Source organism: Geotrypetes seraphini, chromosome 14, assembly GCF_902459505.1.
Source record: "Geotrypetes seraphini chromosome 14, aGeoSer1.1, whole genome shotgun sequence".
In the NCBI taxonomy this organism is placed as follows: Eukaryota; Metazoa; Chordata; class Amphibia; order Gymnophiona; family Dermophiidae; genus Geotrypetes; species Geotrypetes seraphini.
The window spans coordinates 61,804,298-61,821,251 of record NC_047097.1 but is presented as its reverse complement, the minus strand read 5'-3'; the positions used below and the strand labels follow the sequence as shown (position 1 = coordinate 61,821,251).

Sequence of the window (16,954 nt, the reverse complement as noted above, 5' to 3'; positions counted from 1 at the left end):
TCTATTCCGCCATTACCTTGCGGTTCAAGGCGGATTACAAAAGGTTAATTTAGAAATACAGAGTTACATTGATTGTAGATTTTATAAACATAAACGGGTTGTTGAGGGTGAGGTGGTTTGTAAGAGAATTAATAGTTGGTCATAGTGGAGGTTCTTTTGTTGTTGTTAGAGCAGTAATGGGTAGATCAGATGTCGGTTTTAGAGTTACTAAGAGGTCGTGATGTTATTGCTGTTTCAGGAATTTCTTGAAAAGTGTGGTTTTTATTTCTTTTCTGAACGTCCTATAGTCTGGAGTGGTCATCAGAAGGTTGGAGATCTGGTTATCCAGCCTTGCGGCTTGGGTGGCTAGGAGGCCGTCGTGTAGTTTTTTTCTTTTTACTTCTTTGATTGGGGGGGGTATGAATGGGGAGTGTGTTTTTCTGTGTCTGGTAGTGGGTGCTTGGATGAGGCGATTGTTCAGGTATGATGGGCTGTCTCCGTGTAGGGTTTTAAATAGTAAGCAGTAGAATTTGAATTGGATTCTTTCTTGGATTGGAAGCCAATGTGAGTTGATGAAGGCTTCAGTGATGTGGTCGTGTTTTCTCAATGAGTAGATGAGTCTCACAGCTGTATTTTGGATTGTTTGGAGTTGTTTAATCGTGGTTACAGGGCAGGGAAGGAAGAGGATGTTGCAGTAGTCCAATATACCTAGTATTAGTGATTGTACTATAAGTTGGAATTGTGTTCTTTCAAAGAATTTTCGGACTTGTCTCAGATTTCTCATGACAGCGAATGATTTCTGAATTGTTTTGTTTATCTGCGGTTGCATAGTGCAGCATCTGTCTATGGTCATGCCAAGTAGTTTAATGGTGGTTTGGATTGGGTATTTGATTGCGTTTATTTCTAAATTGGTTGTGGTTTGGACCTTGTCATTTTCGAGAAGGATGAATTTGGTTTTGTCTTGGTTGAGTTTAAGTTTGTGTTTTTCCATCCAGGTTGTGACTGTTTCAAGTGTTTGGTGAAGTTTGTCTGTCATGGTCGGTTTAGAGTGGTCAAATGGGATGAGGATGGTGATGTCATCAGCATAACTATAGGTGGTTATGCCCAAATTGTCCAGATGCGTTCCTAGGGAAGCGGTGTAGAGATTGAAGAGGGTAGGGGATAGTGGAGATCCTTGTGGTACGCCGCAGGGGTTTGACCAGGATTCTGACTTTTCTTTGTTTGATTTTACACTGTAAGTTCTGAGTTTTAGGAATCCTTCAAACCATGAGTATACTTTATCTGAGATGCCTATTGCGTCTAAGATCTGTAGAAGGATGTTGTGATCCACTAAGTCGAATGCTGCAGTAAGGTCCAGTTGTATGAGAAGCATTTTTTTCCCTGTACTAAGGTGTTGTCTGACGGTATCCATAAGGGAGCCTAGTAGTGTCTCTGTACTGAAGTTTGTTCTGAAGCCAGATTGCGTGGGGTGGAGTAGGTTGTGGTCATCTATGTAATTGGAGAGGAGTTTGGCTACTAGGCCTTCTATAATTTTGACATATAGCGGAATTGAGGCTATAGGTCTAAAGTTGGATGGGTGGTTTTGTGGTGCTTTTGGGTCTTTTTGGATTGGGGTGATGATGATTTCGCTGAGGTCAGCAGGGAATGTGCCTTCTGTGAGCGTGAATTGAATCCATTGTAGAATTATGGTGCGGAATTTTACACTAGAGGTGGTAAGGAGATATGAGGGGCAATGGTTGAGGTCACAGGAGGCATGGCTGTATTTTTTGTAGAATTTGTTGAATTCTGACCATTGTATGTTGGGGAATTGAGTCCAAATTCTGTCTGCTGCGGTTGCCTCTTTTCCTGTAGAGTGGATTGTGATTGCGTTTTGATGGGATGGGTTGAGGATGAGAGTGGCTCTGGTGTTGGTAATTTTGTTCTTGAAGTGTTCTGCTAAGAGGGTGGGTGATGGTGGAGGGGTGTTCGTGGTGGTAGTATATGGTTTGGTGTCTGTTAATTCTTTCAGGATTTGGAATATTTTTTTGGAGTCTTGGGTTTCCGTGCCTATGAGATTAGTGTAGTGGTTTTTCCTCTTTTCCCTTAGTAGATTTTTGTATTGTTTGTTGATTTTTTTCCAGTCGGTTTTTGTTTGATCTTGGTTCTTTTTCCTCCATTTTCTTTCTAATCTTCTACATTGTCTTTTGAGTTGGAGTAGTTCATTATCGAACCATTGGTCTGATTTCCTGCTGGTTCTGGTTTTGGTTTGTAGGGGGGCCAGGTCATCAAGGATGTTAGTGGATATCTTTTTCCAGTGGGAGATGAAGTTTTTTGGGTCGCAGTTTTGGATGGTTTCATCTACATTTGACCAAAAAATGGTTGGATCGATATGTTTGCGTGTGGTATATGTGGTTTTTTTTGATTGAGGTGTGTGTTCGGTCTTAGACCAACTGATGTTGAAGTTGTATGTGTAGTGGTCTGACCATATGGATGGGGACCATGTTCCGTTAGTAGTTTGGATTGCTGGATTAGATGGTTGGAGAGACATGAATGCAGCAATGTCTAGTTGATGACCTTTTTCATGGGTGGTTTGTGGGTTTAGGATCTGGAAGGATAAGGCTTTGAGGAAGGATAGGCAGTTATTTGCTGGTGTGGAAGTTGTGTCTTCTAGGTGTAGGTTTAGGTCTCCTAGGATGAGGTTATATTCTGCTGTTAATGAGTTTTGGTAGATGAAGTTTTCAAATTCAGGTCTCACTGTGGTCCAGTTTCCTGGTGTTATGTAGCAGAGTAAGCAGTTTAGTGAGTTTTGTAGTGTTGGGTTTGTGAGTTGACACGCTAGGAAATCCATTTGCGGAGTGGATGTTTTTTCAAGTACGTTTAGAGTTAGGGAGTTCTTGATTATTATTGCTAGTCCTCCTCCTCTTTTTTTTTCTCTGCAGGTTACTGTTATTTTGTATCCTGGCGGACATACTTCTTTTATTCTAGGGTCTGTGTCTGAGGTTAACCAGGTTTCAGTGAGGAATAGGCAGTCAAGTTTTTCTGTTTTTATCCAATTTTTTATGTTTTCTGTTTTGGGTCCTAGTGCTCTGATGTTGACATAGGCACATGTAAGGGAGGTTGTGTCGGTCTGGGGAATGTAAGTTGTTTCCGGGTATATGAGTGTTGAGGGAGTTGGATGTGATTTTGTTTTCGGGAGTGTTGATCTTCTTCTCCAGGTAACAGTAATGGATTGTTGAGTGCTGGTGTGGTGGTTCGAGTTTCTTGATGTGATTATTCTTCTGTTGGGAAGTTGGAAGTTGGTTGTACTGGAGGATGCGGTTGTGGTGGGTAAGTTGTTTGCTGCTGCTTTCCAACTAGAAATGAGGAGGATTATCAAAAGGGTGGCTAGTGTGTGTGTATGCAGGGAGAGCTTCATTTTTGATGTCTGGTTCGGAGTGTTTGAATTAGTGGAGGTGTCCTGTGGTTACGGGGGGCAGAGCAGGGCTCCCACGCGGCCCGAGGTCGCCTGTGTTGCTGAAGCAGTGGTGCTGCTTTTGAATTAGAAGAGGTGTCGCTGTGGTTTCGGGGGGCGGAGCAGGGCTCCCACGCGGCCCGGGTCGTCTGTGTGTCAGAGCAGCTCCTGGTGGCAGAGGAGCTGCTTTTGAGTTAGAAGAGGTGTCGCTGTGGTTTCGGGGGGCCCGAGGTCGGCTGTGTTGCTGAAGCAGCTCCCGGTGGCAGAGGAGCTGCTTTTAAGTTAGAAGAGGTGTCGCTGTGGTTTCGGGGGGCGGAGCAAGGGCTCCCACGCGGCCCGAGGTCGGCTGTGTTGCTGAAGCAGCTCCCGGTGGCAGAGGAGCTGCTTTTAAGTTAGAAGAGGTGTCGCTGTGTTTTCGGGGGCGGAGCAGGGCTCCCACGCGGCCCGAGGTCGGCTGTGTTGCTGAAGCAGCTCCCGGTGGCAGAGGAGCTGCTTTTAAGTTAGAAGAGGTGTCGCTGTGGTTTCGGGGGGCGGAGCAAGGGCTCCCACGCGGCCCGAGGTCGGCTGTGTTGCTGAAGCAGCTCCCGGTGGCAGAGGAGCTGCTTTTAAGTTAGAAGAGGTGTCGCTGTGTTTTCGGGGGCGGAGCAGGGCTCCCACGCGGCCCGAGGTCGGCTGTGTTGCTGAAGCAGCTCCCGGTGGCAGAGGAGCTGCTTTTAAGTTAGAAGAGGTGTCGCTGTGTTTTCGGGGGCGGAGCAGGGCTCCCACGCGGCCCGAGGTCGGCTGTGTTGCTGAAGCATCTCACCACAACTCCCTTATAGGTCATGGTGAGCCCCCCAAAACCTACTAGACTCACCCGTCTACAACCCCAATAGCCCCAGACTACTTAAGCCACCTCTGTGCTCCTTTACTAGGCTTTCCTATGCCAGGTGCTGATGTTCTGGAGGCAGGCATGTAAGTTTTTATTCAGATTTTTATGATGTTGTGTGTGGGGGGGTCAGTGATCACTGGGGCAGTGTGTGGGGGTCTGTACTTTGTGGCTGCAGTGGTTATCTAGTCACTTTGGATACTTTCTTGGCACTTAGACCTATTTTTACATCACCTAAGTCACAACGTACAAGTTCCGTCTAGGCAGCCTCGTTAAACTTGTGGTTGTACTTGCAGTTGGCCCATGTCCCACCTACATCCCGCCCTCACCACTCCTCTTAACATGTCCCTTTTAGCTCTGGGCGTATTGCAGCACTGAAAAGGCTTAAGTCATTTTTAGATACATCTAAAACCCATTTTTGATTATTGGCACTTGGACAACGTGTGATCGTCCAAGTGCCAATTTAGGCCAATTTTTAGATGTATTTCCGTTTCGATTATGAGCCCCTTAGTGTATCCAAAATGAGGAGTAATGGATTCGATCAGTGGCCTCTCCTACAGATTAATGCGAACCGGCTGACGACATTGTACCTCTGATTGCTGTCTTTGATATATATGCTACTTCTGTATTCTTATTTTTGTTTGGACTAAATAATGAAAAATTTCCTTTAGTTAGGTGATTTGTTTGGTTTTTTTCACCATACCTTTTATTGTGAATTTATGAATCTGTATTCAAGTAGAGTATTCTTATCTTTAAGAATGTAAATTAATAAATTTTTCAAAAATGTTTGAGTTAAAAATACAGTAAAATGTCATTCAAACAATGTGTCAGAATTTTGTAGAGCCTCTTTGATTGATACGGCCCCCCCTCAAATCCAGAACCAGTACAATTAAGGGGGAAAAAATCCTTGATAGATTCAAAGGAAAATTAAAAGGATTTCTGTTTAGACACATTTGAATCTTAAAACTTCATACGAGGCCTCTCTCTTTAAAAAAAAAAAAATTCCCAACTTTGTCATTCCCTTTTATGTTCTTTTTTTCTATATTTGTTTATTCAATTTTCTATACTGTTCTCCCAGGGGAGCTCAGAACAGTATACATGAATTTATTCAGGTACTCAAGCATTTTCCCTGTCTGTTACAATGGACTCACATACCTGGGGCAATGGGGGGATTAAGTGACTTGCCCAGGGTTTGAACCCACATCCTCAGGGTGCTGAGGCTGTAGCTTTAACATTTGCGTTACACTCTCCCCGCTTCCCTTTTGTTTGGGTATATCTCTGTCTGCGCCTTTAGCCGCTAAAATGTTGTTTCTTCTTCCCTTTTTTAAAAATTGTACATCGCTTAGAAACTTGAATAATGCGATTTCATCACATTTTTGTATTAAACTTGACCCATTAAGCTTCCAGTTCTTGAGGTAAGCAGCCACTATTGCCTTTGCTCCAAAACCTTGTTCATGCAGTATCTGGATTCTCATTTTGTCTGCTGCTGACACCTTGTCCATGATTGCCACTCTGAGCTGAAATGCTTTAAAAAAATATATATATATATATATATCTGTACTTATGATGATATCAAATTCAACCGAAGCAAGAGCCCAGATGTTCCACAGTCAAAGAAGAGGTCCAAAACAAAAGAAAAACAGACTGTGACTGTTTTTCTTTTCTTTTTTACTCCTGCTTCACAGAAGTGCTTTAATTTATTCCAGCGTCTCCACGGACAAGGTTTTATTTATTTATTTATTTATTTTTATACCAATGAGTGAATACTGATCTGTACCCCTGAAGAAGGCTTTTTTGCCGAAACACAGACCATGGGTCTGCATCACACCACACGTCAGTTGTTTATTTAGTGCATTTTGGGACTTGTACCTTTATTTTGTCATAATAAACACTTCATCAAGATCAGTCTGTTTTTCTTTTGTTTTTTGATGATATCAAATTCAAATTGTCGTTTACAGAAGTCTGCCTCACTGTGACATCAAAAACAGTAAGCTCTTTATTTTTTCCCAAATATTGGTAATTTTACACTGCAAACATTTTTGAACACATGAAAATCGCTGGGTGGTCAACGCTTAAAGTTTTTAACTTTACCGTGTTTAAAGAAAATCTCATTCCATTCGGCACTTAAAATTGTAAAATTTCATGCTGAAATCTAATCTAGTTTTCAATCTAATCTAGTCTTCAATTTATATACCGGGTCATCTCCCAACGGAGCTAGACTCGGTTCACATGTAATTAAGACTAGAATACATAAGAAAGAGAGTATAGAAGAAAAAAAGCTGGATTATCGTCAGTTCTTTGATACTACAGTTAAGCCATTTCAGTTTTGTGTAAACAGCAGAGTTTTCAGGGCTTTACGAAATTGTAGTAGTTGGCCTATCAGTCTAATGGAGTCAGGAAGTCCATTCCACATCTCTACCAGCTTGAAGGCAAAAGATTAATTAAGCTTTCCAAGTGGTTGCTGAGAAAACAGCAAAAAGCTCTAGGTTGTTACTTTTTTTTTTTTGGCCTTGCCCTGTACATGGAATGGTAGGGCCAATCATATTGGAGGTTTCAAAATTCCAGTCTTACGCAGCTGATCGGATCAGCCATTCACGATCTTTAGGAAAGTAAGAGTCAATAAAGAGAAGTGCGATCCCTGAAACACGTTGCTGTGTCTCTGTAGGGGGTGTAACTGGTGGCTGGGATAACCTCTTGGCTGTGATTCCTGGTGGCTCCTCCACACCTCTCATCCCCAAGTCAGTGTGTGAGACAGTGATGATGGATTTTGATGCACTGGTGCAGGCACAGACGGGGCTGGGAACTGCCGCCATCATTGTCATGGATAAATCGGTGAGTGTGGACCTGTTTGTTATATACTCCTCCATACCAAGTGTGCTCAAATCATATCATACTATATAGTAACAGTAAATGGCAGCAGATAAAGACCTGAATGGTCCATCCAGCCTATGCTTATTAAAAATACATGATTAAATGAACTTGTCTCTTCTTTGATATTTCTGGGCCATAGACTAAAGTCCACCCGGTATTGTCCTAGGTTCCAACTGCTGAAGTTGCCATCTGAGCTCACTCCAGCCTATCCAACCATCCCGTTGTTTGCAGGATATCTACTGTAAAGTCTGGCCAGTAATGTCCTCATGTTCCAAGTTAGTGGAGTTCACATTGATGCCCTCTCCAGCCCTACACCAATTCACCGTATATGGGACACAAGGGAGGGTGCAGGACGTGGCAGTGTTGAGTACCCTGAGAGCTTCAGCATAGGAAGAAGTAGGGTAGCAAGAAGAAGATGGGGAGGATACTGGACACAGAACAGGGGTAGGGCAGGGAGGGAGAGAGAAGAATGCTTGCATGCCCTGCTACCATCCCCCAAATATTGCTACCCTAAGCCAGCTCTGGGTGTAACAGATATGTTGAACGCAGTGTGTCTGCCTTGCTGGAATGGCCATGCTGTCTAGTTGTCTTAGTTATGGAAGAAATTAAAGGACTTGAGAGAAACACCCCCCCCCCCCCTCAAAAGAATATGATGGTGACCTGTCTCTTTAAATATGATGCTCTTTTCTGATCTCCAGTGACATGTTGCTTGGTGTGAAAATTCACAAGTTCTGCAAGCTGAGATTAGATAATTGTACTTCGGAGCAGGTGATATTTCTCTGACAGAGTAAGAGTCAGCTGAGCAGTGAGTGTCAGTGCCTAAGGCTTAAGTTCAGCTCACTGTGTGTGTTTTGGGCAGAGGGAAGGGTAAGTGTATGAGCCGTTTCGCTTATGTTTTAGGTGTGTAAATGGCCCCTTATAAAATTAGGTTAACCTGAAAGTATGTGCAGGGCAAGCTGGTATGTACTTTATAGTAGGTATGCAGAGGCAGAGTTACAATACACTCACATAAAGTAGGTTAGATTTATTTCGTATTTTATAAAGTACCTGCTAACGTTTACACTTGCTTTGAAGAAGGTTTACTATCTTCTCCTTGTATGTAGGTTTCTAAAGCTGCTGGATTTTTACTAATATTTTATACAGTCATGTTGACATTCTGTGTTATAAAATTACTTCCTGGATGTCGTTCCTTTATAAGCACAAAGCTACAGAACCAGACAATTATCAAATGAGTGTGGGTTTAGGGGCTCCAGCTGCATAAATTTCCAGAGCTTATTTGCTGAGCAAGAAAAAAAATTCTCAGATTGTTTTCTGTGATTTCTGGATGACAATTGTCTCTTTTGGGTTTAATTTATTGTTCCCATAAGCTTCCATAGATATTGGTCAGTGTCTCTCAAACTTTCTTGAGCCGGGGCTCACTAAATGTAGTGGTCACGGCTTGAGTCAACCAGAAGTGTGCGGACGTTGCTGTGATGACATCATCACGTCGATGTCTGCACATGTGTAGGGGCCTTGAGATGCCAGTAGGGGGTACCAGCAGGGAAGAGGGCTGGAGAGGAGGAGAGGCACTGGTGCCAGCTGATTGCCTACAGCAGTGTTTCTCAACTACTTCAAGCTAAGTACCCCCTAAGTCTAACAAATATCAACTGAATACCCCAGCCCCAGATCCCATCCCCTTTACTAATTGTAATGCAATTTTTTCCTTTCATTTTTCATATACACCCAATTTACACAGCAGATATAAATTCTCAAAACTGACACATTTTCAATCATTATATTGAAAATAAAATCATTTTACCTACCGGCGATCCTCTGCAAGCTGCTGTAATTAGCTTTAAAGGTGAGACCAGGAGGCTGGGGGGGAAGCCGGAGGACGTTAGAGAGAAGGGGGAAACGTGCAGGCCTTTGGCGAATACTGCGTAGGGAAGTTAGCTTGCAGACGCCTCTCTTCCTCCTCAGTGTGCCACGGCACACTTGGAATCTCAGGAGTCACATAGTGTGAGATACACTGATATAGGTGATAAAATCCAAATGAGCCTAATACCTAAACTAAACTAAATCTTAAGTTTATATACCGCATCATCTCCACAGATGTTATGGAGCTCGGCACGGTTTACACGAACTTAAAATATAGGAAGAGAAGGAAAAAAAAAGGTTTACATGAACTTATATATAGAAGAGAAGGTAACTCGATCAACTCCCCCCTTTTCCTAAACATGCCAACCCAGATTCCAACTGGCATAATTGGTTAACCCTTTCCAGGACTACCTACCGTGCTCTTGCCCCTTTGTCTACTAAACCTATCTCCCACTCCCGCAAGGCTCCCTGGTATCTTCCATACCACAGGGAATTAAAGCAGAAATGTCGAGCCCTGAAACATAAATGAAAAAAATCGAAATCCCCTTCAGACAGACAATCCTGGAGAGACAACATCAAGTTCTATAACACAGTACTAAAAAAAAAGCAAGGAAGAATTTCTATGGAGATAAAATCACCAGATCAAAAAACCAAAATAGTACAAGTGTTCAATAAACTCTGTCTGTGTTCATTCCAGCAACCGTACAAGGTGCTTGCTGTTGGGCAAGGGGGAAGCCATTTTGAGGAGGCAAAATAATTGCTTGAAATGCAAGTGTGGGCCGTTAGCAGATGAAAAGCCAGGAAGTGTGCTGCTGTTCTCATACCGCCCAATTGGAGGGGAAGAGGAAAGCGTGAAAAGGGCTGGAGATTAGTGGAGGCCAGGAGGCACAGATAGTCTTGCCTGCACCAGGAACTAAGGGCTCCTTTTACAAAGGCGCGTTAGCGGTTTAACGCGCGTAATAGAAGACGGTAGTTTTTCGGCTAGCGTGGGGGTTAGTGCGTGATGAAAAGTCGCACATGCTGAAGCCGCTAACACGGTTTCGTAAAAAGAGCCCTAAAATGTAGAGATACAACTCTGCTGGTGGGAGACTGCGAAACGACACCCTTTGGAGTGGTGACTGTGTAAAAGAGTCAAACCCAGCTCTTCCACAAAAAGGGAATGGCAACCAAAAGCAAAGGAAAACGTCGGAGATAATGTTCGTGGTGCAGGATTTTATTCCAACATTAGAGAGCTCGTCACCAGTGATTTCTAGCAGCCCATTTTATATCCACATTCATTTTTATCATTGTATCCCCAAATTTTAGGACCCCTGAGGAAGACGGTTTAGTCAAAGCACGGACCGTGTTGGGTTTCCTCCTTTCAACATATTTGTGGATATATTTGATGTGATTCTCTCTACTGTTGGAATAAAATCCTGCATCACGAACATTATCTCCGCAGTTTTCCTTTGCTTTTGACTGTGTTAAAGAAACAACAAGAGGAGCAAGAGGCTACAGCCCTGATGGTATTGTGTGTGATTGGGAGGGGGGGATGTAATTCTACTCATTAGTTTCCAGCCTATTTGTGAAAGGTACAGTTTAGGGGGTGAAGAACTTTTGTGCACGAAAGAGGAGTGGGGTTTAGGCGTGATTGTATGTGATGATTTTAAGGTGGCCAAACAGGTTGAAAAGGCGATGGCGAAAGCTAGAAGGGTGCTAGGGTGCAGAGGGAGGGGATTGGCCAGTAGGAAAAAGTAGGTATTGATGCCCTTGTATAAGACTCTGGTGAAACCTCATTTAGAATATTGTGTACAATTCTGGAGACCAGAACTTCAAAAAGGTATAAAAAGGATGGAGTTGGTCCAGAGGAAGGCTAATAAAATGGTCAGTAGCCTTTATCATAAGGCATATAGGGACAGACTTAAAGATCTCAATATTGTATACTTTGGAGGAAATGTGAGATAGGGGAGATTTGATAGAAATGTTTAAATACCTACGTGGCATAAATGCGCATGAGGTGAGTCTCTTTCTCTTGAAAGGAAGCTCTAGAATGAGAGGGCACAGGATGAAGTTGAGGAGAAAGGCTCAGGAGTCATCTAAGAAAATACTTTTTTTACAGAAAGGGTGGTAGATGTGTGGAACAGTGTCTGAATTCAAGAAAGCATAGGACAGGCACATGGGATTTCTTAGGGAGAGGAGGAGATATAGTGGATGCTGCGGATGGGCCATTTGACCTTTATCTGCCATCATGTTTCTGTGAATTTTTCTTTTCTCAGTTCTTAGACTTGTGTTTTGTAACCTCATGTGATTGTCCCCTTGTTTTGTCCACAGACAGACATTGTACGAGCCATTGCACGCCTTATTGAATTCTACAAACATGAGAGCTGTGGACAGTGCACGCCATGTCGGGAGGGTGAGCAGACCATATACAATCACCATTATGCCTCCAGTGCAAAAGTGTTTTTTTTATTAGAATGGAATGGGGTTTTTTTTAAGTATAATTGATGTAACACAATGTTTGTAAGGGAGAGACGAGGAGGTATTCCGCTTGTCACAAGTTTATATGTAGTGATTTAATGTCTGTTTTTATTGTAATCCGCTTAGGCTTTAAGCAGAATAGACATTTTAAAATAAATAAAAGTAATAAATACTAGATCCACATCTCTATCACAATGCATCGGGCAAGTGAATACACCATTCATTACCCGTTTGTCATACACCGCTGGTACATGCCATGCCTAGAGTATCAGTATACCAGAGCATGACGCACTGACACACACACACACGCTCTCTTTCTCATTGTTATTATTATTATTATTTTTTGTTAAATTGCTTTTAACATAATGCACAAGAATTATCTTGCTCCGGAAATACAGAAAGAAAAAATAATCCACCAATTAGAAAAAATAGCGTTCTAATACAAAACACTTGAAACGCAATTTTCTTCCTCAGACCACAAAAGAATGTGGAGGTTCCATAAATAAGAGAGGAGCTTCTATTTTAGCATGAAATTATTAAATGAAAATCTATATAGCTTAACGAAGGATCCCACTATTTTAATGACTGATTAATACTAATCACCTACAATCTCCAATTTCTTCAAATCTAAGGGAGATCTTTCTCATTAGTCTTCATGTGGGAAATTCATTCCAAGCTATGTGTAACATATCATCATGTAGAGGGATTATCTTCCCTTTTGCTTTTTCTCCAGCCTCAGATCCTTGTTCCTGATTTGTCTTGCTTGCCTCTGATGCAGCAATTTTTAGATGCAGGATTTCCCTTTGAAAATGTGGACTGGCAGGGAATGAGGCTGCATTCTGTGTATTTAGGAAGGAATAAAGCAGGTTGAGGGGAGGTAGTTTTCAGTGGGGCTTTTCCTGTGAGTAAGCAAAAGCAGCTGTTTAAATCATGGGTAAAGTTTAAAAATTACCCTCTTAAGATTTGTAAAGGCTTATGATGACATCACCTGTATCTCATTGGCTGCCATGTTCCTCTCTTTTAGGTGTTGATTGGATGAATAAGGTCATGTGGCGCTTTGTCAAGGGAGATGCTCGTGTGGCTGAGATTGACATGTTGTGGGAGATTAGCAAACAGATCGAAGGACACACCATCTGTGCTCTGGGAGATGGAGCTGCATGGCCTGTGCAGGTACCAGGGGAGGGACAGAGAGAGGGAAATGGAGAAAGATGCTGCAGCAGCTTGACACTAGAGAATGACATGGGAACTCAATTTTCCTGTCCTCATGAGTTTTGTTGCTGCCCCATTCCTGTAAACTCTGCCTTAACCGCACAAGCCTCGAACACTTACGATTTTAAAGTGTTTGAGGCTCGTGCAGATGAGGATGGAGCTTGCAGGAATGGGACAGGAAAAGAACTCATGGAGACGGGACAGGGAAAAATTTGTCCCCGTGTCATTCTCTACTTGGATCCCAATATAAACAACTGGGTGTATTTCAAAAAGAGTGTTCCTAAAGGGCCGTTAACGATAAGTAACATATAAAGGAACAAAACCTACTTCAAACGTCTTTTATCAGACAGTGGTGCTCAGATTCCAAGATGGAAGGTTAAAGAACTCAGAAAGGACAACAGCCTTAAAGAGACTCAAATGGTATCAATCATTGCACCGAGTTGTAAAAGATGTTATGAAGTACTGAATGAATGGTTTATAAAGTTCATAAATGCAAAAATTGCAAAAAGGTTTTCAGTCCAATTTTTAAACAACTTGAAATGATTGAAGCTTGAATGAAGTAAATAACTTAGCTGAGAAATAGAGAATGCATAGGTGTAAACTGGGTCCTGACGCGTTTCGCCGCTATGGCTTCTTCAGAGAACCCACTCGCAATCAATATGTTCACTGCTTGTTACGCTTAGTTTCAATGTTAAGTTTGTTAATTCCGTAATCTTTCAGTTTCCTGTGACAGGAACATTGAAACTAAGCGTAACAAGCAGTGAACATATTGATTGCGAGTGGGTTCTCTGAAGAAGCCATAGCGGCGAAACGCGTCAGGACCCAGTTTACACCTATGCATTCTCTATTTCTCAGCTAAGTTATTTACTTCATTCAAGCTTCAATCATTTCAAGTTGTTTAAAAATTGGACTGAAAACCTTTTTGCAATTTTTGCATTTATGAACTTTATAAACCATTCATTCAGTACTTCATAACATCTTTTACAACTCGGTGCAATGATTGATACCATTTGAGTCTCTTTAAGGCTGTTGTCCTTTCTGAGTTCTTTAACCTTCCATCTTGGAATCTGAGCACCACTGTCTGATAAAAGACGTTTGAAGTAGGTTTTGTTCCTTTATATGTTACTTATCGTATTCTCTACTTGGAAACAGGGGACTCTGTATACTAGCATTCAGTTGAGGCACCCCCCTAAAGACAGAGCTTTGACTCCATGAGGACTCTTGAAAGCTATGTTTTTCTGCATATTACATTCTATGGAGAAAACTGCTATATTTAAGAACTGTTAGATTTAAACGTTTTCATTGATACATGATTGATTTTACTTGATTCCAAGCTTGCACTTGGCACTTTACTATTTATTGATTGTTTTATATTTGAAAGATACTTTGATAATTAAAAGGGTCATGGGGAGATTGAAGGTGTCATGAGACAGAATTTCAAGCCTGATTGATAAATAAACTAATCGCTGAGGTAACTTAGAGATTATACTGACTGACGCCTAATCTTTTCTCCAGGGTCTGATCCGACACTTTCGCCCAGAGCTGGAAGAGAGAATGAAACAACATCAGGCATCTAGGGCCCAGCAGTGAAGCGCGTGAGAGATTAGGGTGAGGGGGACTCGGGATCTTCTCGAATCACCTGAATAAGGACTGTGGGAGCACCTAGCCACCTTTTTACGGCTTTTTATTCTATTTATCGCCTCTGCACAGCGTCAGTAGGACATGCAATCTTGGAAACTTAAGCCCAGAGATAACATAACTTCTTTGTGTACTGCGTCCCTGAATGAGAGGCGGCCCCTTAGGTATGAGGAAACGGTCTGTGTGTTTGAAAATAAATTTTGGCTTTGAACATTGTCGGTCTGTCTTACCTGTGTCTTTTATTGAAAGGAGTGCAGGAGAATCCTAATACTTAGAGCAGTGGGCTGAGAATTAGCGAAGCCAGATTCATTTCCCACTGTGGCTCACGGTGACCTTGAACAAAGCACTTAACCATCCATTGCCTCAGGGACAAACTAGATAGTAAACTCTCCAGAGAAGGGAAATTACCTACTGTACCTTTAATGTACCTCGACTTGAGCTACAGACAAAAAAAGGCATGAGTTAAATACAAATCCCTTCCCTTAATATAGAGGTCAAAAAACAGGTCAGTCTAAGTTTGTGTATGTTAGGTGCCATTGACTCAGGTTTGAGTCCTAGCAACTTGATAAAGATCTAAAAAGTGGTCTGTTTACGCTAATAATAATTTATTTCTTCTATACTGCCCTGCTAGGTGGTTCACAACAGTATAAGGTCCTCCAGCTTCATTTCCATGGTTGTTGTCAACGTGTCCAGCCATTTAAATGCAGGTTACATAAGTATAATCCAAACTTAGGATGGGGCAGTTTTCCAACAGGCAGGAAATTATTTTGAAAATGACGGTTTCATGTGCTCAGCACACAGTACCACTATACGCATTCTTTCACCTGCATTACAATGGAGATTTTTGAGGTTGGTTTATTTAAATGGAGTCAAGCGCACACACAGTTGATCAGAAAAATATCTCGACAGAAGATATAAGTGCATCACCTGATATGTCAGAGTAAAAGAACACTAAGTTTTCACTTTGTGCAAAGATAGACTTTGCAGTGAAGTAGGCCATCCATTGTTTTAAAGAGCTGAATCAATGTGGGAAATCATGTACTTGCCAGCCAAAAACCTGAAGAAAAGAAAAACCCTTTCACTACTTGTTTGTGGTTTAATTTTAAGATTTTTCGTACTACCTGTTTCTACTTATACTACTTTGTCATATGTGATGCTTTCTCAAAAAGCGATTGCTAATTTCTAACTATCTTTTGACTTCCTATATTACAGTCTGTTGCCAAACAGCTGAAATTTTATCTGTTAGGCTTCAAAAATCTCTAGTTTCTTTATTTCCTCCTTTGACCTTTATAAATAAGAGAGCCGGGATTGTTCTGAGTTTAGACAAGGTCCACAAGCCTTTGGACACTTATAAGCAAGCGTTCCTTCTATCCCTCACCTACCCAATATTTTCTCACATGTTTTTCATAAAACATAGCCAGTTTTCAAATTTAGTAGTCATAAGACTTGGTTTTCTTTATATCAAACCCAATCATCCAAATTACTATTTCTCACTTTAATAGTAGAGAATGACATGGTGACAGAATTTGTCCCCATCCCCACAGATAACTCTTTAAAGAGAGAAGGAAGAATCAGAGTATGAATAGGCCCAGCCACTGACCCTCAAGTCTTGCATTGAAGAATGCTGCTGTAGGAGGACTGAGGTTGAGAGAGAATGACAGTCTCTGGTATCCAGAGCAGATATTGTGATGTCATAATGCCTCATTCCACCAATGCCTAAGAGCCAGTGATGTCACAATGGCTTGATTGTCCTAGACTTGGCTCACATAAGAATCGGAGTCTGAATGGGCCCAGCCACTGACCCTCAAGTTTTGCATTGAATGCTGGTGTAGAAGGACTGAGGTTGAGAGAGAATGACAGTCTCTGGTATCCAGAGCAGATATTGTGATGTCATAATGCCTCGTTCCGCCAATGCCAAAATGTACAGCGCTGCATACACCTTTCAGCACTTTATAAGTGATAAATATTAGCAAGAGAAGTAGAGCCTGGCTTAAATGAGTTAGGGATATGAAATGGGGAAAAAAAAATCTCTGGGTAATTGTGAATTAAAGTTCACGTTGCTTTAGCCCAGCAGAAGATGGTTTTGATTGAGCAACAAAAGCAAACTGCTGAACCAAAAATGTAAAAAAGGCCAAGCAACAGTCATGGTTCTAGCACAGTGACGATATTTTTATCTTCCAGAGCTGTAGGTAGAATGAGGTGCCTGGTAATACCTAAAAAGCAGCCGTGGTGAATCCGACCCAGTGTCCCGCAAACTTTCTGGTGCGGCGGCACACTAAACCCGGTGCCCCGGCCTGAAGGCCTCCGGAAGTGCGCAGACATCGATGCGATGAGGTCACGCGCATGCATGGTGACACGCGTGGAGGCTCTCCGGCCGTGACCCTGAACCTGTCGCTTTGCCGGTGGGGAATCCTGGAGGAGGTGAGGTGTGGGGAGTGGAGGAGAGACACCGGCTGACTGTCTACAGGATGTGCCTCTCGGCGCGAGAGGCACATCGTGGAAGCAGTCAGCCGGTGCCTCTCCTCCTTACTGGCATCTCGGGGCACACAGTTTCCAATACACTGCTTTAGCCCTTTAGAGCCTGACACCTCTAGGACTTAGTTTAGGAGGTTGGAACAGAATCGGGCCTATATTGAGATAAGGTGTCA

General features: G+C 42.3%; 1 protein-coding gene across 2 annotated transcripts in view; it reads left to right on the top strand.

Annotated features, from left to right (window-relative positions):
- NDUFV1 (NADH:ubiquinone oxidoreductase core subunit V1) overlaps positions 1 to 14,524 on the top strand; it is a 37,707-nt gene extending 23,183 nt beyond the window's left edge. For both annotated transcript variants that reach the window (XM_033920458.1, XM_033920459.1), the window contains exons 8-11: positions 6,940 to 7,106; positions 11,313 to 11,394; positions 12,484 to 12,629; positions 14,184 to 14,524. In XM_033920458.1, the coding sequence (XP_033776349.1) occupies positions 6,940 to 7,106; positions 11,313 to 11,394; positions 12,484 to 12,629; positions 14,184 to 14,258 (470 nt within the window). In that variant the 3' untranslated portion in view covers positions 14,259 to 14,524. The remainder of the gene's footprint in view (positions 1 to 6,939; positions 7,107 to 11,312; positions 11,395 to 12,483; positions 12,630 to 14,183) is intronic.
- The last annotated feature ends 2,430 nt before the right edge of the window (positions 14,525 to 16,954 follow it).